The following is a 20,174-nucleotide window of genomic DNA, read 5'->3' as shown; positions in this document are numbered from 1 at the left end:
TGGAAACATTGTTTTGTCACATAACACCTTCTGTGTCTTTTCAGGTTGCCACTAATACGGAGACTAGTAAAAATGTAGGAAATGCTATTCTTTATGAAACGGTTTTGACTATCATGGATATTAAGTCAGAGAGTGGACTGCGAGTAAGTTTTTAATCTTTACTCTAAACATTTTATTTTAAAATAATTGACTTGGAATTTGGAAATTAACTTTAGGAAAGAATGATGCAGAATGTATGATGTTTTGGTACCTGAAGTATCATTCTATCCACTGAAGGATTAATGTTGATTATAATAGAAATTGGAAGGTTTTATGTATGTTACAAATACAGACGATGTTGAATGAAGGAACCATTTCAGAATAAGCTTTTGTTTGGAGCCGTGATTTGAGTTGGCCTCATTCACTTCAAACAAGATGGCAGCATATTTGAGTTAATCCATTTTTCTTAAATATTTATTTTTATTTAAAAAAATGAACACATAAAGTAAAAAAAATTCCATACAAAATGGTATCAGTTCAGTTCAGTCACTCAGATGTGTCCGACTCTTTGCAACCCCGTGGACTGCAGCATGCCAGGCTTCCTTGTCCATCACCAACTCCCGAAACTCATCAAACTCATGTCCATTGAGTTAGCGATGCCATCCAACCATCTTATCTTCTGTTGTCCCCTTCTCCTGTCTTCAGTCTTTCCCAGCATCAGAGTCTTTTCAGATGAGTCAGCTCTTCGCATGAGGTGGTCCAAGTATTGGAGTTTCAGCTTCAGCATCAGTCCTTCCAATGAATATTCTGGACTGATTTCCCTTAGGAATGACTGGTTTGATCTCCTTTCTGTCAAAGGGACTCGCAAGAGTCTTCTCCAACACCACAGTTCAAAAGCATCAATTCTTTGGTACTCAGCTTTCTTTAAAGTCCAATTCTCACATCCATATGTGACTACTGGAAAAACCATAGCTTTGACTAGACAGACCTTTGTTGGCAAAGTAATGTCTCTGCTTTTTAATATGCTATCTAGGTTGGTCATAGCTCTTCTTCCAAGGAGCGAGCAAGCATCTTTTAATTTCATGGCTGCAGTCACCATCTGCAGTGATATTGAAGCCCAGAAAAATAAAATCTCTGTTTCCATCGTTTTTGCATCTATTTGCCATGAAATGATGGGACCGGATGCCATGATCTTGGTTTTTTGAATGTTGAGTTTTAAGCCAGCCTTTTCACTCTCCTCTTACACTTTCATCAAGAGGCTCTTTATTTCTTCTTTGCTTTCTGCCATAAGGGTGGTATCTGAGATTATTGATATTTCTCCTAACAATCTTGATTCCAGCTTGTGCTTCATCCAGCCCAGCATATCACATGTTACACTCTGCATATAAGTTAAGTAAGCAGTGTGTCAATATACAGCCTTGATGTACTCCTTTCCCAGTTTGTAACCAGTCTGTTCCATGTCCGGTTCTAACTGTTGCTTCCTGACCTGCATACACATTTCTCAGGAGACAGGTCAGGTGGTCTGGTATTCCCATCTCTTGAAGAATTTTCCACAGTTTGTTGTGATGTACACAGTCAAAGGCTTTGGTGTAATCAACAAAGCAGATGTTTTTCTGGAATTCTCTTGCTTTTTTCTATGATCCAGTGGATGTTGGCAATTTGATCTCTGGTTCCTCTGCCTTTTCTAAACCCAGCTTGAACATCTGGAAGTTCACAGTTCACGTACTATTGAAGCCTGGATTGGAGAATTTGAGCATTACTTTGCTACTGTGTGAGATGAGTGCAGTTGTGCAGTAGTTTGAACTTTATTTGGCATTACCTTTCTTTGGAATTGGAATGAAAATTGATCTTTTCCAGTCCTGTGGCCACTGCTGAGTTTTCCAAATTTGCTGGCATATTGAGTGCAGCACTTCCACAGCATCATCTTTTAGGAATTCCATCACCTTCACTAACTTTGTTTGTAGTGATGCTTCCTAAAGCCCACTTGACTTCACATTCCAGGATGTCTGGCTCTAGTTGAGTGATCACACCATCGTGGTTATCTGGGTCATGAAGATCTTTTTTGTATAGTTCTTCTGTGTATTCTTGCCACCTCTTCTTAATGTCTTCTGCTTTTGTTAGGTCCATACCGTTTCTGTCCTTTATCAAGCCCATCTTTGCATTAGATGTTCCCTTGGTGTCTCTAATTTTCTTAAAGAGATCTCTAGTCTTTTCCATTCTGTTGTTTTCCTCTATTTCTTTGTATTGATCACTGAGGAAGCCTTTCTTATCTCTCCTTGCTATTCTTTGGAACTCTTCTTTCAAATGGGTATATCTTTCCTTTTCTCCTTTGCCTTTAGTTTCTCTTCTTTTCTCAGCTATTTATAAGGCCTCCTCAGACAACCATTTTGCCTTTTTTCAGTTCTTTTTCTCAGGGATGGTCTTGATCACTGCCTCCTGTTCAGTGTCACGAACCTTCGTCCGTAGTTCTTCAGGCACTCTGTCTATCAGATCTAATCCCTTGAATCTGTTTGTCACTTCAAGTGTATAATCGTAAGGGATTTGATTTAGGTCATACCTGAATGGTCTAGTGGTTTTCCCTACTTTCTTCAATTTAAGTCTGAATTTGACAATAAGGAGTTCATGATCTGAGCCACAGTCAGCTCCTGGTCTTGGTTTTGCTAACTGTATAGAGCTTCTCCATCTTTGGCTGCAAAGAATATAATCAGTCTGATTTTGGTATTGACCATCTGAGGATGTCGGTGTGTAGAGTCTTCTCTTGCATTGTTGGAAGAGGGTGCTTGCTATGACCAGTGTGTTCTCTTGGCAAAACTGTTTGCCTTTGCCCTGCTTCATTTTGTACTGCAAGGCCAAATTTGCCTGTTATTCCAGGTGTTTCTTCATTTCCTACTTTTGCATTCCTAGTCCCCTATGATGAAAAGGACACCTTTTTTGGGTGTTAGCTCTAGAAGGTCTTGTAGGTCTTCACAGAACCGTTCAGCTTCTTTAGCATTAGTAGTTGGGGCATAGGCTTGGATTACTGTGATATTGAATGGTTTGCCTTGGAAACAAACAGAGATCATTCTGTCATTTTTGAGATTGCACCCAAGCATTTCAGACTCTTTTTTGACTATGAGGGCTACTATATTTCTTCTAAGAAATTCTTGCCCACAGTAGTAGATATAATGGTCATCTGAATTAAATTTGCCCATTTCAGTCCATTTTAATTCACTGATTTCTAAAATTCGATGTTCACTCTTGCCATCTCCTGTTTGAACACTTCAAAGAAAATGGTATACAGGGAGGAAAATGTCTGCTTATTGATTTTATGTTTAGACTTAATTCTTCTAGTCAGCAGTTGTTACCATTTTCTAATGTACATTTTGGGATGGTATTCTATTCATATTTAAACATATCTCTGTGTTTGTATTTTTTATCTTCCCCACTTTTAAACCTTTTTATTTAAAATAATTTTAGGCTTATAGAAAAGTTTCAAATTCAGTCAGCCTCCCCTAATGTTAACATCTTGTTTTCCTGTAGTGTAATTATCAAAACTAAGAAATTAATATTGGTTTAATACCATTAATTGAATTACAGATTTTATTCAGATTTTACCAGTTTTTCTACTGATGTCCTTTTTCCTTTCTAGCACCAATCCTTGATCCCATGTTGCATTGATTGTCATGTCTCCTTAGTCTCCTCCAATCTTGACATTTCCTTCATCTTTCCTTGTCTTCTGTGACATTTTTGAAGTGCACTGATCAGTTATTTTGCAGAATATTCCTGAATTTGACAGTCTGATATATTCTTATAAAAATTAGTTTGTAGTTAAGCTTTTTTGGTGAGACTACCCCAGAAGTGTTGTGCCCTTTACAGTTTCATATCTGGAGGTACATGCTCTTTATTTGTCTCATTACTGGTGATTTTAACCTTGATCTTTTGGGTAAGGTGGTGTCTGCTGTGTCTCTCCACTGTATAATTGTTATTTTTACTCTATGTAATTAAAAATATTTTGGAGGAAACACTTTTGACACTATGCAGATACTCTGTTCTCAGACTTTTGCCAACCAATTTTAGTATCCTTCTGAGGATCTTGTCTTTAACAATTTTTTGGGTGGTGCTCTAATGATACTTTTCTATTCTCCTCACTTTTTCTTCTTTAAGTAATTGGAATTCTTTTGTAAGGAAAAACTCTCCTTCAAGTGTTTATTCATTCTTTCAACCATTTATTAATATAATGATCGCTAATCCATTGCTTTGTGAGAAACAAATATACTAACTACACTACAGTATTTGGGTACAGGTCTTTTGACATCTGGGTGGTTCTGCACCTTATGCTTATCATGTTAGATGAAAACATTATGTTGGAGCTAGTTTATATTCACATATATAGAGACCATTCTCATTTTAAAAAAGATTGGTGCAATTTGCATAACATAAACTCTATCATTTTAACCATCTCTAACTTTGTAGTTCAGTGGCGTTAAGTAAGTACCTTCAGACTGTTGTGTAGCCAACACCCACCATTCATCTTCAGAACTTTTTAGTTTCCCAAACTGAAACTGTGTGCCCTTTAAACAATAATTCCCCATTATCCCCTGACCCCAACCCCTGGCAACCACCATTCTACTTTCTGTCTCTATGGATTTGCCTATTCAGGACATTTCACCTAAATGGAATCATATAATATGGGGTGTTTGTGTCTGGCTTATTTCACTTAATATAATATTCTCAGGGTACATACCTGTCATAGCATGTGTCATGATTCATTCTTTTTAATGGTTGTATAACATTCCATTGCGTGAATGTGCCATAGTACATTTAGGAAAATTGCTATTAATGAACACTCCTATCATTTGTGATTACAGATAGTGTTGCAGTAGATTTTTGTGCATATGTTCAACTATATTTGTCAGCTGAATTCCTAGATGTGAAATTGTTGAAGCAGGGGATATATTTTCATTTTGTAGTTTTAATTATTTATTAATTTTTTTGACTGTGTCATGAGGCATGGATTAAACTCGTGCCACCTTCAGTGGGTGCTCGGAGTCCTAACCTAACCATCCAGTGAATACCTTATTTTTATTATTTATAGTTATTGCCAAATTTCCCTCCAGTGAAGTTGTAACAATACTATTTTCCTGCTAGCAATATAAAAACTTGAAAACATTCTTACGGCTTTTACTGTTGAAATAGAATATGATTTTAAGAGTTTGCCTTCAGAGGGTTTTTTTGGCTAGCAATCCGTAGAAGTGCTGATTAAACTACCACCTTTAAATAGTTTGCACTCATCAGAGGCCAGAAAGTGATCCTTAAACAATATAGATTTTTTATTTTCTTAAATTCTTAACTTGTGCTATTTTTCTGTAGGTCCTAGCCATAAATATCCTGGGTCGTTTCTTATTGAACAATGACAAGAATATCAGGTAAGTAAGCTGAAAAATATTTTGTATCTGGCTATTATAAACTCAGTGTATTCATGAGTGACTTTGCTCAAGATCACACATGTAGAGTGACATGTCTAAAACTTCAACTCAGGATTTTTATTTTTAGTCTAAAGACTGTTTTGATAAGAATTTGAGGATTTGCCTCATGAGTTAACTTTTAGTCCTTATTTATGCTTTACCTTTAGGAATCAGCAAACTTTTTCTGTCTGGGAACAGATGGTCTCTATTTTTTTTTTTTTTCAGATGGTCTCTATTATAAACTACATGGGCCTTAGGGTCTCTTTGGCAACTACTCAGCTCTGCCTCTTGGTGTGAAAGCAGCCACAGACTGTGCAGATGATGGCTGCATTGCAATAAAAATTGATTTACCAAACCGGACAGCAGAGGGCTGTTCTAGGCTTAGTTTGCTGACCCCTCTCAATTAAGAAGAAAAACAGAATATTTCGGTTACAAACCTAGAAGATGTTTGTAAACTCCAGCTACTTTTAAAAAGTGAATGAATTTATCAGTGTTATTTTTTTATTCTTTCTTATCATGTTATGATTGAAAAAAAAAAGTGGAAATAATTATTATGGTACCCTGAATTATCTTCTCCTTCCAGAAGATTTTTTTATACTTAGATGGTAAATTCAAGGTTTTGTAGGGGCAGTTTTGGTACTGGTATCAAAAGCAGAGAAAATACAAATGGTAAAATTGAAATAATTTCCTCTTGCATTTTGGGGCTCAGGCAGCCTGAAAAGGCATACTGTATGCTTATTTTGTTGTGCTATTTGAAAGAGTTTGGAAGAACCGAGTCTATCACTTTTAGAAATTTAATGGAGTTGGCCATGAATGTAAATCTAAATCCCAGGCTTCTGGTTGCCACAGTTTTTGATTATAGTGTTGTTTATGGGTTTACAGCGTTTACATTTTACTAAGTCTGTTGTGTCTTTTAAATATTTAACCATGTACAGTTTTCAGTAGTCATTGAACATCATCTTTGTCATTAAGCAGAGAACTATCCTGAATTTCCCGTTTTAATTATGTTCTTCTGCAACTTTGTTTCATCCAGATATGTAGCTTTGACATCTTTGTTGAAGACTGTGCAGACAGATCACAATGCAGTACAGAGGCACAGAAGCACAATTGTGGACTGTCTAAAAGATTTGGATGTCTCCATAAAACGGTAACAGATAATTGAAAGTTGTGTGCCACCCCCCCCCCCCCCCCGGCCCCGCCAATCCTCCATCTGATAACTTTGTAATAGAGTTTTGAGAAGGAGAATGTTGACATTTATGTATTTAGTCATTATTTTGACAGAGTAAATCCTTTTTTTGAAAAGGATTGGCAGGGAGAAGTTTAGATCAATGAAAGAGACCAGTAAGGAATACTTCAGTGCACCCTGAAGTTACCCTTGGTTCTTTGTTAAATAAAACAGGTGCAAGTAGGCTGGGCATACGTTTACTCATCAGAGGTACTGTGTTCTGTGTGCTGGAGGATGAAGATACGAAGTGATCCATCGGCTGAGTGTTCTGTCACTATGCTGAGACTCGAATGGCTGACAGCACACATTTTCTCGCAGTACTTATGCCCCAAGATACTAGAGGCAACCTGTTAAAACAGTGCATCTGGGAATGACTTTTAGGCAGCACATAGGACCTAAAAAAAACAAACAACTTGGAGTATGGCTGATTAACACTGTTCTGATAGTTCAGGTGAGCAGCAAAGAGACTGAGCCATATATATGCATGTATCCATTCTCCCCCAAACTTCTCTGCCATCCAGGCTGCCACATAACGTTGATGTGGCATACAGTAGGACCTTGCTGGTTACCATTTTAAAATATAGCAGTGTGTACATGTCGGTCCCAAACTCCCTATCTCTTCCCCGATCTTCTCTGCTGGCAACCATAAGTTCATTCTCTGAAGTCTGTTTCTGTTTTGTAAATAAGTTTATTTGTATCATTTCTTTTTAGATTCTGCATATAAAGGATGTCATATGATATTTCTCCTTCTCTGTCTAACTTACTTTACTCAGCACTTTACTCAGCATATGACTTTGAAAGGCATAATTTTTTTTTCCCTTGATCAATTAACTCTACTGGTCCTCCTCTTAGAATAACTGTATGTGTTTGTAAAACCTAGTTATAGTAGGCTTCAATGAACTTTTGGTTTACTGTTCAAACCAGAAAAATTTAATTTGAACTGATCTCTGAAACTATTCACTTAACAAACATTTATTGATAATTGAGTTCCTTTTATTTGTAGAGAACAGGTGTTAAGTGCTTGGGCAAACTAAAAATAAGACCTGATCTCAGTAATAATGACTTTTATATAAAGCTTTGTGAAGGATTTATAAGTACCCTCTCAGTTGGTTCTCAGAGCAAGCCAGTAAGAGAAACTAGGCAATTTCTTCTCTCCTCAGTTAACAGATTAAAGTACAGTCCCAGAGGAATCAAATGACTTAACTCTAAAGCTTACTCCTTGAACAAGGCAGTCTTCGGGATAGAAATCAGACTTTCTGGCTCCTATTGTGTTGTTTCTCTTTCGCTCTTGACTGGGCTTTGCATTTCAAAAGTAAAACCTGGGTCTTTTGACAGGTTGTATAGCAATAGCAGGTAAGACTCTGGAGCCAGAAGGTCTCGTTTCAAATCCTAGCTTTGCCCTTAATAAACTTGGTCTGGTTACTTAGTCTTTCTGTGCTTCGGTTGTCTCCATGTACAATGTAGATACAGGAGCACCCACTTCCAAAGGTTATGTGGGATTAACTGGACTAGCATATGTAAAGCACTTAACCACTGTATAAGAATTAGCTATTATTGCATTTCTTAATGCAATTTTAAGGATTGAGTTTTTGTTGCTTGTAGATTAAGATTAAAGTATTTTCAGCTTATTAAATTGGTATTTTTGAAAGTAAATTATATGCCATGGTTTGACATTATTGACCAAATACGAAAAGATGAGTGTAGTAACTAGCATATCCATATTTACCTTGGTTGTCAAATTTGATAGGCAGCTATTTGTTATTGTTGTTCAGTCTCTCAGTCATGTCCAACTCTTTGCAAGCCCATTGCAGCACACTGGGCTCCCCTGACCTTCACTGTCTCCTGGAGTTTGCTCAAACTCATGTTATAGTGATGCTATTATAGAAACTCCTGTTTGCTCTCATAGCACATATCTTTTTTTCCTTTTCATGGCGCTTACTGTCTTTTTTCATTTTTCTTTCCAGCTTTATTGATATATAATTGTATGAGTCTAAGATGTACATCACATTGCTTTGTCACACTTTATTGCAAAATGTAACTCCTGCAGCATATCACATAATTACCATTTCTTTTTTGTGGTGAAAATATTTAAAATCTACTTATTTTAAAATATTTTTAAAATATTTAAAATCTAGCAGCTTTCAAGTTTATTAATACACCATTATTAATAATAGCCATTATGCTGTACATTAAATCTCCAGAGCCTGTTTATCTTACACGTGGAAATTCATGCTCTTTGACCAATATTTCCCTATTTTTCCCACCCCACAGTGGGTAACCACCATTCTAGCTGTATTTCTATGCATTCAGCTTTTTTAGCTTCTACATATAAGTGATATCATACAATATTTGTCTTTCTCTAACTTATTTCACTCAGCCCTCAGGGTTTGTTTTTATTCTAATCACTTGTATACCTTTCGATGTATGTTATATCATCTTTGGGTTGAAGTGGATGTAGTAAAAGAGTTTGGTGACTATATATCACATTTTTAACTGTTGATGCAGAGAGATAGTATCTTTGAGTATTAATTTCTTTGCCTCTCTTTTTGAGCCTTTTAGGTATTCTAAATTTCAGCTTCATAGAATAGACTGTCTTTAGTAGTGTGTATCTTTGGGAATTTTTGAAGAAAAGCATTGATGAAAGTTCAAAATAACTTTGTTAAGTTTGGTTATCTCATGTGCAAAGATTGGGATTACAAGATCACACAAGGACATCAATACATCCACTGGTGCTTGGTGTTCAGGGACAACATACCTGGGTCTTTGTTTCATTCCCACTGTAAATATCATAACTTTTTTTCCCTCCCTCCATGGAAGGCGTGCAATGGAATTGAGTTTTGCCCTGGTAAATGGGAATAATATTCGAGGCATGATGAAGGAGTTACTTTATTTTCTGGATTCATGTGAGCCAGAATTTAAAGCAGACTGTGCATCTGGAATCTTCCTTGCTGCAGAAAAGTAAGATTTAACTTTTACATTCATTGGTAAAAAATGCTTGGAACTTTTTGGAAAGCATCTTTAAAACATGAGGGAAATGTTGTAAACATGTTTAAATATGTAACGTTTATTTCAGGCTTCCCGTTAGAAATTGGGTTTGAGAAGGTCATTGTAGTCAGTATTTATGTTAAGCATTATACTAAGACCAAAATAATCCCACTTTTATAAAATCTCCTGTTGTATCTGTTCTTTAACCTCTCTTCTATGATTCCCTTTTAATGAAGAGAATAGAAAAGTTACAACATTTGTATTGTGGTTCTGTGTAAAACTTTCTGGGTTGAAGTCCTCAGGATTTTGATAGTATGGTTATTTCTCCTCTTTTCACTGTGAATTTAAGGGGAGGCAAGTTCCTAGACCTGGTGTTACCTGGGTCTGGGAACAGTGCTCTTTCTTCTTTCTTCTCTGTCCTCTCCTGTCCTGACTTTATGATTTGTTTTCTAAGAAAAAAATTGGAGACAGAGTCCTCAGTTCTCAACTCAGCAACTCCTGTTGCAGTATTTACATATGAATTTGACCATGTACTGTTTCATTATCCATTGAAATGGGAATTGGTGCTAGTTTAATTGCTGGTAGTTTTGAAGGTGAAATGCATCCAGATACAACCTCTTAACCTGTGAACCTCAAGACTATAGGACAGGAGTTTGGAAAGTCACTGTGTGTGTGTGTGTGTGTGTGTGTGTGTGTGTATAAGAGTTGCTCAGTCGTGTCCAACTCTTTGCAACCCCGTAGACTGTAGCCCAGCAGACCCCTCTGTCCATGGGATTCTCCAGGCAAGAATACTGGAGTGGGTTGCCATTTCCTTCTCCATGAAAGTCACTGAGCAGAACTTAATTTACAGGTTCCAGTTTTTTCATCTGTGCCATTGTTTTCTCAGGTATGCACCTTCCAAACGGTGGCATATAGACACGATTATGCGCGTTCTGACAACGGTAAGTAGTTTTTTTAGGTAAGTGTGTACTAAGTGCTGGATGTGTCAGTTAATGAGACAGACAAAGCTCTTATTCTTATGCAGCTTATGTTTTAGTGGGGGAGATGGGAAATTCATGGGGAAAGAGGGATGCTCCTGTCAGGCAGGGGGGAATGCTGTGAAAAATAGTAGAGCAGCATGAGGTACTATAGTGATGACAGAGGAGAATGGGATATGGGGCAGTGGGCCAGGTTCTTGGGTAGAATAGTCAGGGCAGGTCACTCAGAAGAGGTAACATTTGAGTAGAGAACTTGGTAAAGTGGTGAGCTGTACAAAGATTTGGGGGATGAGTGTACAAACCAGAGGGAACAGTTGGTGTTGCAAAGCCTGAGGGTAAGTAACAAGCTTGATGTGTTTGGAGAGCATCAAGAAGGCCCGTGCAGCCAGTAGACTGAGAGAGGCAGAGAATGGTTTGAGGCAGGGGCTAGATTCTGTAAGGCCTCACAGGAGTTAGGATTTTATTTTGATATGATGGGAAATCATTGGGAAGCTTTGTTTAGTTTTGTTTTGGCTGTACTGTGTAGCATGCTGGATCTTAGTTCCCAGACCAGGGATCGAACCCGTGCTCTCTGCAGTGGATTCACAGAGTCTTAACCACTGGGCCACCAGGAAAGTCAAAACCTTTCTTTAAGAAAATGCTCCAACTTTTCATTTTTCCAATGAGTTTAGATTCTCTTATTATACAGTTATATGCCTTTTCTTCTTTAGCCTGTTGATGTGCTAGGTTACATTAATTGATTTAAAAAAATAATTTATTTAATTGAAGTTTAGTTGGCTTGCATTAATTGAATTTTTAATGTTGAATCAGCCTTCCATATCTGGAATAAATACGACATGGTTGTGGTGTATAGTTTTCTTTAATACATTAGATTTGATTTGCTAAAATTTTAAGGATATTTATTTGCACCTGTGTTCATGAGATACTGGTCTATAGTTTTCTGTTCCTGATGTTTTATTTGACCTTTGTGTTATTTAGTAGTGTGTTGTTTAATCTCCACATATTTGGGGACTTTTCAGCTATCTTTGTATTGCTAATTTCTAGTTAAATTTTGTATGATTTCTGTTCTTTTAAATTTAAGACATTCTTAATGGCCCAGAATGTGATCTGTCTTGATGAATGCTCCATGTGAGCTTGAGAAGAATGTTTATGCTGTTGTTGAATGACATAGTCTGTAAATGTCAATTAGATCATGTTGAAGCTTTCTCTTAAAAACATTCTGCTTTTTCCCATTAGGGAACAATATATGTGTCCAAGTCACACCACTGATTACCTGCTTTTTAGTGTCTTACCTTTCCTTTCTGCCAGTTTCCCCAAACTTCTCCCTCCATCTTTGTGTTTCTTAACAGGAGTGAGTATCCTACCAATCTGGGATTTTGTTTCTTTGTCTTTTTCTGTTTCCTCTTCAAAGTACAGGTGTGTAGGCCAGGTCTTGGTCCTATAAATCAGATCCACTTTTCTATCCAATAATGGGAGATTGACCAAGGTGGGCACAGCTTCCACAGTTTGTATGCCCTGTGCATCTTGTTTATCATAATGCTCTTGTGAGACCAAAATTTAGTTTCCTCATAGGTTAAATAGCTTTACTTTGTCTCCATGGTGGTAAATCTCAGATTTCATTTGTCAACAGGACAATAAAGAGATCGTTGTTTTTTTTTTTGAAGTGTGGATAATGAAATACAAAACACTTCCCATTGCTGGGGCTAGGTATTGGTTCTATATTTATAAACTCTAGTTTTTGAAGGACTGTTACGTTTTAAAGAAATTCGGATTTTTAGAAACTTACTGTTTATTTCAGTTTTATCTTACTTATTAAGCCTTTTGCAACTGTTCATACACAGCTCTTTCTCCATATCCCAGAGCAGTGTGACTACCATAGCTGGCTTGTATGCTTTTATTTATTTATTTATTTGTAAATCTCAGTTTTATTTATGTATTTATTTACCTTTACAATATTGCATTGGTTTTGCCATACATTGACATGAATCCGCCACAGGTGTACATGTGTTGCCCATCCTGAACCCACCTCCCTCCCCATCCCATCCCTCTGGGTCATCCCAGTACACCAGCCCCGAGCACCCTGTGTCATGCATCGAACCTGGACTGGTGATCCGTTTCACATGTGATAATATACATGTTTCAATGCCATTCTCCCAAAACATCCCACCCTCGCCCTCTCCCACAGAGTCCAAAAGACTGTTCTGTACATTTGTGTCTCTTTTGCTGTCTTGCATACAGGCTTATCGTTACCATCTTTCTAAATTCCATATATATGCATTAGTATACTGTATTGGTATTTTTCTTTCTGGCTTACTTCACTCTGTTACAATAGGCTCCAGTTTCATCCACCTCATTAGAACTGATTCAACTGGATTCTTTCTAATGGCTGAGTAATATTCCATTGTGTGTATGTACCACAGCGCTCTTATCCATTCATCTGCTGATGGACATCTAGGTTGCTTCCATGTCCTGGCTAGTATAAACAGTGCTGCAATGAATATTGGGGTACACGTGTCTCTTTCAATTCTGGTTTCCTTGGTGTGTATGCCCAGCAGTGGGATTGCTGGGTCATATGGCAGTTTTATTTCCAGTTTTTTAAGGAATCTCCACACTGTTCTCCATAGTGGCTGTATTAGTTTGCATCCCCACCAACAGTGTAAGAGGGTTCCCTTTTCTCCACACCCTCTCCAGCATTCATTGCTTGTAGACTTTTGGATCGCAGCCATTCTGACTTGCGTGAAATGGTACCTCATTGTGGTTTTGATTTGCATTTTTCTGATAATGAGTGATGTTGAGCATCTCTTCATATGTTTGTTAGCCATCTGTATGTCTTCTTTGGAGAACTGTCTGTTTAGTTCTTTGGCCCACTTTTTGATTGGGTCATTTATTTTTCTGGAATTGAGCTTCAGGAGTTGCTTGTATATTTTTGAGATTAATTCTTTGTCCGTTGCTTCGTTTGCTATTATTTTCTCCCATTCTGAAGGCTGTCTTTTCACCTTGCCTATAGTTTCCTTTGTTGTGCAGAAGCTTTTAATTTTAATTAGGTCCCATTTGTTTATTTTTACTTTTATTTCCAATATTCTGGGAGGTTGGGTCATAGAGGATCCTCCTGTGGTTTATGTCAGAGAGTGTTTTGCGTATGATTTCCTCTAGAGTTTTATGGTTTATGGTCTTACGTTTAGATCTTTATTATTTTTTTTTTTTGGTATTTTTTTTTAATTTTATTTTATTTTTAAACTTTACATAATTGTATTAGTTTTGCCAAATATCAAAATGAATCCACCACAGGTATACATGTGTTCCCCATCCTGAACCCTCCTCCCTCCTCCCTCCCCATACCATCCCTCTGGGTCGTCCCAGTGCACTAGCCCCAAGCATCCAGTATCGTGCATCGAACCTGGACTGGCAACTCGTTTCTTACATGATATTTTACATGTTACAATGTCATTCTCCCAAATCTTCCCACCCTCTCCCTCTCCCACAGAGTCCATAAGTAGATCTTTAATCCATTTTGAGTTTATTTTTGTGTATGGTGTTAGAAAGTGTTCTAGTTTCATTCTTTTACACGTGGTTGACCAGTTTTCCCAGCACCACTAGTTAAAGAGATTGTCTTTTCTCCATTGTATATTCTTGCCTCCTTTGTCAAAGATAAGGTGTCCATAGGTGCATAGATTTATCTCTGGACTTTCTATTTTGTTCCATTGATCTATATTTCTGTCTTTGTGCCAGTACCATACTGTCTTGATGACTGTGGCTATGTAGTCGAGCCTGAAGTCAGGCAGGTTGATTCCTCCTGTTCCATTCTTCTTTCTCAAGATTGCTTTGGCTATTTGAGATTTTTTGTATTTCCATACAAATTGTGAAATTATTTGTTCTAGTTCTGTGAAAAGTACCGTTGGTAGCTTGATAGGGATTGCATTGAATCTATAGATTGCTTTCAGTAGTATACTCATTTTCACTATATTGATTCTTCCGATCCATGAACATGGTATATTTCTCTATCTATTTGTGCCCTCTTTGATTTCTTTCATCAGTGTTTTATAGTTTTCTTTATATAGATCTTTTGTTTCTTTAGGTAGATATATTCCTAAGTATTTTATTTTTTTCATTGCAATGGTGAATGGAATTGTTTCCTTAATTTCTCTTCCTGTTTTCTCATTGTTAGTGTATAGGAATGCAGAGGATTTCTGTGTGTTGATTTTATATCCTGCAGCTTTACTATATTCATTGATTAGCTCTAGTAATTTTCTGGTGGAGTCTTTAGGGTTTTCTCTGTAGAGGATTTTGTGATCTGCAAACAGTGAGAGTTTTACTTCTACTTTTCCAATCTGGATTCCTTTTGTTTCTTTTTCTGCTCTGATTGCTGTGACCAAAACTTCCAAAACTATGTTGAATAGTATTAGTGAGAGTGGGCACCCTTGTCTTGTTCCTGACTTTAGGGGAAGTGCTTTCAATTTTTCACCATTGAGAATAATGTTTGCTGTGGGTTTGTCATATATAGCTTTTATTAAGTTGAGGTATGTTCCTTCTATTCCTGCTCTCTGGAGGGTTTTTATCATAAATGGATGTTGAATTTTGTCAAAGACTTTCTCTGCATCTATTGAGATAATCATATGGCTTTTATTTTTCAGTTTGTTAATGTGGTGTATTACATTGATTGATTTGCGGATATTGAAGAATCCTTGCATCCCTGGGATAAATTCCAGTTGGTCATGATGTATGATTTTTTTAATATGTTGTTGGATGCTGATTGCTAGAGTTTTGTTAAGGATTTTTGCATCTATGTTCATCAGTGATATTGGCCTGTAGTTTTCTTTTTTTGTGGCATCTTTGTCAAGTTTTGGTATTAGGGTGATGGTGGCCTCATAGAATGAGTTTGGAAGTTTACCTTCTTCTGCAATTTTCTGGAAGAGTTTGAGTAGGATAGGTGTTAGCTGTTCTCTAAATTTTTGGTAGAATTCAGCTGTGAAGCCATCTGGTCCTGGGCTTTTATTTGTTGGAAGATTTCTGATTACAGTTTCAATTTCCGTGCTTGTGATGGGTCTGTTAAGATTTTCTATTTCTTCCCAGTTCAGTTTTGGAAAGTTGTACTTTTCTAAGAATTTGTCCATTTTTTCCAAGTTGTCCATTTTATTGGCATATGGTTGCTGATAGTAGTCTCTTATGATCCTTTGTATTTCTGTGTTGTCTGTTGTGATCCCTGCATTTTCATTTCTAATTTTATTGTTTTGATTATTCTCCCTTTGTTTCTTGATGAGTCTGGCTAATGGTTTGTCAATTTTATTTATCTTCTCAAAGAACCAGCTTTTGGCTTTGTTGGTTTTTGCTGTGGTCTCTTTTGTTTCTTTTGCATTTATTTCTGCCCTAATTTTTAAGATTTCTTTCCTACTACTAACCCTGGGGTTCTTAATTTCTTCCTTTTCTAGTTGCTTTAGGTGTAGAGTTAGGTTATTTATTTGACTTTTTTCTTGTTTCTTGAGGTAAGCCTGTATTGCTATGAACCTTCCCCTTAGCACTGCTTTTGCAGTGTCCCATAGGTTTTGGGTTGTTGTATATTCATTTTCACTCGTTTCTATGCATATTTTAAGTTTCTTTTTTTTTTATTTCTTCTGTGATTTGTTGGTTACTCAGTAGCATGTTGTTCAGCCTCCATATGTTGGCATTTTTAATAGTTTTTCTCCTGTATTTGAGATCTAATCTTACTGCATTGTGGTCAGAAAAGATGCTTGGAATGATTTCACTTTTTTGAATTTACCAAGGCTAGATTTATGGCTTAGTATGTGATCTATCCTGGAGAAGGTTCCATGTGCACTTTAGGAAAAGGTAAAATTCATTTTTTGTGGGTGAAATGTCCTATAGATATCAATTGGGTCTAACTGGTCTATTGTATCATTTAAAATTTGTGTTTCCTTGTTAATTTTCTATTTAGTTGATCTACCCATAGGTGTGAATGGGTATTAAAGTCTCCCACTATTATTGTGTTATTGTTAATTTCCCCTTTCATACTTGTTAGCATTTGTCTTACGTGTTGCGGTGCTCCTATGTTAGTTTGGGTGCATATATATTTATAATTGTTATATCTTCTTAGATTGATCCTTTGATCATTATGTAGTATCCATCTTTGTCTCTTTTCACAGGCTTTGTTTTAAAGTCTATTTTATCTGATATGAGTATTGCTACTCCTGCTTTCTTTTGGTCTCTATTTGCATGGAATATCTTTTTCCAACCCTTCACTCTCAGTCTGTATGTGTCTCTTGTTTCGAGGTCGGTCTCTTGTAGACAACATATATAGGGGTCTTGTTTTTGTATCCATTCAGCCAGTCTTTGTCTTTTGGTTGGGGCATTCAACCCATTTACATTTAAGGTAATTATTGATAAGTATGATCCTGTTGCCATTTACTTTATTGTTTTGGGTTGAGTTTATACACCCTTTCTATGTTTCCTGTCTAGAGAAGATCCTTTAGCATTTGTTGGAGAGCTGGTTTGGTGGTGTTGAATTCTCTCAGCTTTTGCCTGTCTGTAAAGCTTTTGATTTCTCCTTCATATTTGAATGAGATCCTTGGTGGGTACAGTAATCTGGGCTGTAGGTTATTTTCTTTCATCACTTTAAGTATGTCCTGCCATTCCCTTCTGGCCTGAAGAGTTTCTATTGAAAGATCAGTTGTTATCCTTATGGGAATCCCCTTGTGTGTTATTTGTTGTTTTTCCCTTGCTGCTTTTAATATTTGTTCTTTGTGTTTGACCTTTGTTAATTTGATTAATATGTGTCTTGGGGTGTTTTGCCTTGGGTTTATCCTGTTTGTGACTCTCTGGGTTTCTTGGACTTGGGTGATTGTTTCTTTCCCCATTTTAGGGAAGTTTTCAACTATTATCTCCTCAAGTATTTTCTCATGGTCTTTCTTTTTGTCTTCTTCTGGGACTCCAATGATTCGAATGTTGGGGCGTTGAACATCGTCCCAGAGGTCTCTGAGGTTGTCCTCATTTCTTTTAATTTTTTTTTTTTTCTTTTTAACTCTGTTTGTTTCATTTATTTCTACCACTCTATCTTCTACCTCACTTATATTATCTTCTGCCTCCATTATTCTACTGTTGGTTCCCTCCAGACTGTTTTTGATCTCATTTATTGCATTATTCATTATATATTGACTCTTTTTTATTTCTTCTAGGTCCTTGTTAAACCTTTCTTGCATCTTCTTGATCCTTGTCTCCAGGCTATTTATCTGTAACTCCAATTTGTTTTCAAGGTTTTGAATCATTTTCACTATCATTCGGAATTCTTTATCAGGTAGATTCCCTATCTCTTCCTCTTTGGTTTGGTTTGGTGGGCATTTATCCTGTTCCTTTACCTGCTGGGTATTTCTCTGCCTTTTCATCTTGTTTATATTGCTGTGTTTGGGGTGGCCTTTCTGTATTCTGGCAGTTTGTGGTTCCTCTTTATCGTGGAGGTTTCTCGCTGTGGGTGGGGTTGGACGGGTGGCTTGTCAAGGTTTCCTGGTTAGGGGAGCTTGTGTCGGTGTTCTGGCGGGTGGAGCTGGATTTCTTCTCTCTGGAGTGCAGTGAAGTGTCCAGTAATGAGTTTTGAGATGTCAGTGGGTTTGCTGTGACTTTGGGCAGCCTGTATATTGAAGCTCAGGACTATGTTCTTGTGTTGCTGGAGAATTTGCGTGGTATGTCTTGCTCTGGAACTTGTTGGCCCTTGGGTGGTACTTGGTTTCAGTGTAGGTATGGATTAATGTTATGTTATTAATTAATGTTATTAATCCTATGGATTAATGTTCCCTGGATTCAGGAGTTCTCTGGTGTTCTCAGGATTTGGACTTAAGCCTCCTGCCTCTGGTTTTTAGTATTATTTTTACAGTAGCCTTGAGACTTCTCCATCTATAGAGCACTGATGATAAAACATCTAGGTTAATGATGAAAAGTTTCTCCACAGTGAGGGATGCCCAGAGAAGTACACAGTTACATGGAGAAGAAAAGAGGGAGGAGGGAGCTAGAGGTGACCAGGAGGAGAAGAGGGGGAATCAAAAGGGGAGAGAGCAAGCTAGCCAGTAATCACTTCCTTATGTGCGTTCCACAGTCTGGACCGCTCAGAGATGTTCACGGAGTTATACAGAGAAGAGAAGAGGGAGGAAGGAGACAGAGGTGGCCAGGAGGATAAAGAGGGGAATCAAAAGGAGAGAGACAGATACAGCCAGCAATCAGTTCCCTAAATGTTCTTCACAGCCCTGAACACACAAAAAGATTCACAGAGTTGGGTAGAGACGAAAAGGGGGAGGGCGGAGATAGAGGCGACCTGGTGGAGATAAAGGAGAGTCCAAAGCAGGAGAGAGCAGTCAAGCCAGTAATCTCACTCCCAAGTAAAAATGGGTACTGAAGATTTGGTTCTTAAAGGCACAAAGGTGATAACAAGTACCAAAAAGCAAAGATTAAAAATACAGAGTAGAGGTTAGATTCTCAAAAATACAATGTTAAAAAACAAAGTCACAAAAATTATAAAATATATATATATGAAGTTTGCTTTAAAAATATGGTCTTTTTTTTTGCAAGGTAATAGTAGGTTATAAAAATGAAAATGAAAGGAGTAATAGGGGACTTAAAAATGAAAAAAAAATTTTTTTAACTTAGAAAATGATAATAGTAAAAATATACCTAGGACTTTCTCTGGTGGTGTTGCGGACAGTGTGGGGTCAGTTCATTTTCAGATAGTTCCTTGGTCCAGCTTGTACTTCTCAAGGTCTGTAGGCCCCTTCCAATGTAGTCAGTGCTAACTACAGGGTTTTAATCTGTTGCACCTGTCACTTCCAAAGTGGTTCCCTCTGTTTATTTTAGCTTCTTCTGTTTGCTGTTCTCTTCAGTGTCTAATTTCCGCCCTGACACAAGGAGGGCGGTGGTGGTCACTTTTTTTAGGCTCACTGGTTCAGTCAAGTTGTGGGGAGGGAGGAACAGTACAAACCAATATCACTGACGTGTGCTCACAGTGATTCAGCCACACTGGGTTTGTCCCCGCTCACGGCATGTTGCTTTCCCAGTCTACCCTGTTCAGGCTCTATCTAGGTTGCTCTGCTGGGAACTGTCTGATGCTGGCCCTGGGTTGTCTGCACTCCCCAGGTCTAAGCCACTCAGGTTCAGGTTTTCGGGCACTCCTCAAAGGCGCAGACTTGGTTGGACCTGTGTTTTGTGTCCGTCCCAGGTTCAAGCAGCTCAGGTGAACAGGTGCTTGGCGAGCACGTCACCCCCAGTTGAAGGCTGCGACTTAACGCCTCCCCAGTCCCAGCTGCTCAGTTTTCTGGGTATACAATGGGCGCGCCTTCTCAGGTGTGCCGTGTGTCTCTTCTGGGAAGCTGATCTCTGGCTGTGACCCTCCCGGCGGATGTCGACCATCCAGAATCCCAAAAAGTCTTGGTTAGCAAGGAAGTCTGCTTGCAGTTTGGTATAGGATGCCTCTCTGGGGCTGCGATTGCCCCCTTCCAGCTCTGGCTTCCCTCGCCTGCCTATCTCCTGCGGGGGGATGGGCGGGTCCTCAGCCTGCTAACTCTGCTCCGTCTTTTTGTTCTGTGAGTGGCC

At 37.9% G+C, this 20,174-nt stretch overlaps 1 protein-coding gene and 1 non-coding gene across 5 annotated transcripts in view; both read left to right on the top strand.

The window, feature by feature from the left end:
* The window catches only part of AP1G1 (adaptor related protein complex 1 subunit gamma 1), an 84,998-nt gene that overhangs the window by 46,542 nt on the left and 18,282 nt on the right, over window positions 1-20,174 (top strand). For all 4 annotated transcript variants that reach the window (XM_027516077.1, XM_027516076.1, XM_027516074.1 and 1 more), the window contains 5 exons: window positions 45-143; window positions 5,329-5,384; window positions 6,457-6,570; window positions 9,466-9,606; window positions 10,520-10,574. In XM_027516077.1, coding sequence (XP_027371878.1) covers window positions 45-143; window positions 5,329-5,384; window positions 6,457-6,570; window positions 9,466-9,606; window positions 10,520-10,574 — 465 coding nt within the window. The remainder of the gene's footprint in view (window positions 1-44; window positions 144-5,328; window positions 5,385-6,456; window positions 6,571-9,465; window positions 9,607-10,519; window positions 10,575-20,174) is intronic.
* Window positions 6,870-6,955, top strand: LOC113876867. Its single transcript, XR_003506605.1, has one exon. It is a non-coding gene; the product is annotated as a small nucleolar RNA SNORD71 (small nucleolar RNA).

The sequence above is a fragment of the Bos indicus x Bos taurus genome, chromosome 18, assembly GCF_003369695.1.
Source record: "Bos indicus x Bos taurus breed Angus x Brahman F1 hybrid chromosome 18, Bos_hybrid_MaternalHap_v2.0, whole genome shotgun sequence".
Taxonomy (NCBI): Eukaryota; Metazoa; Chordata; class Mammalia; order Artiodactyla; family Bovidae; genus Bos; species Bos indicus x Bos taurus.
Note: the sequence above shows the minus strand (reverse complement) of the source record. Positions and strands in the feature narration are given on the sequence as shown.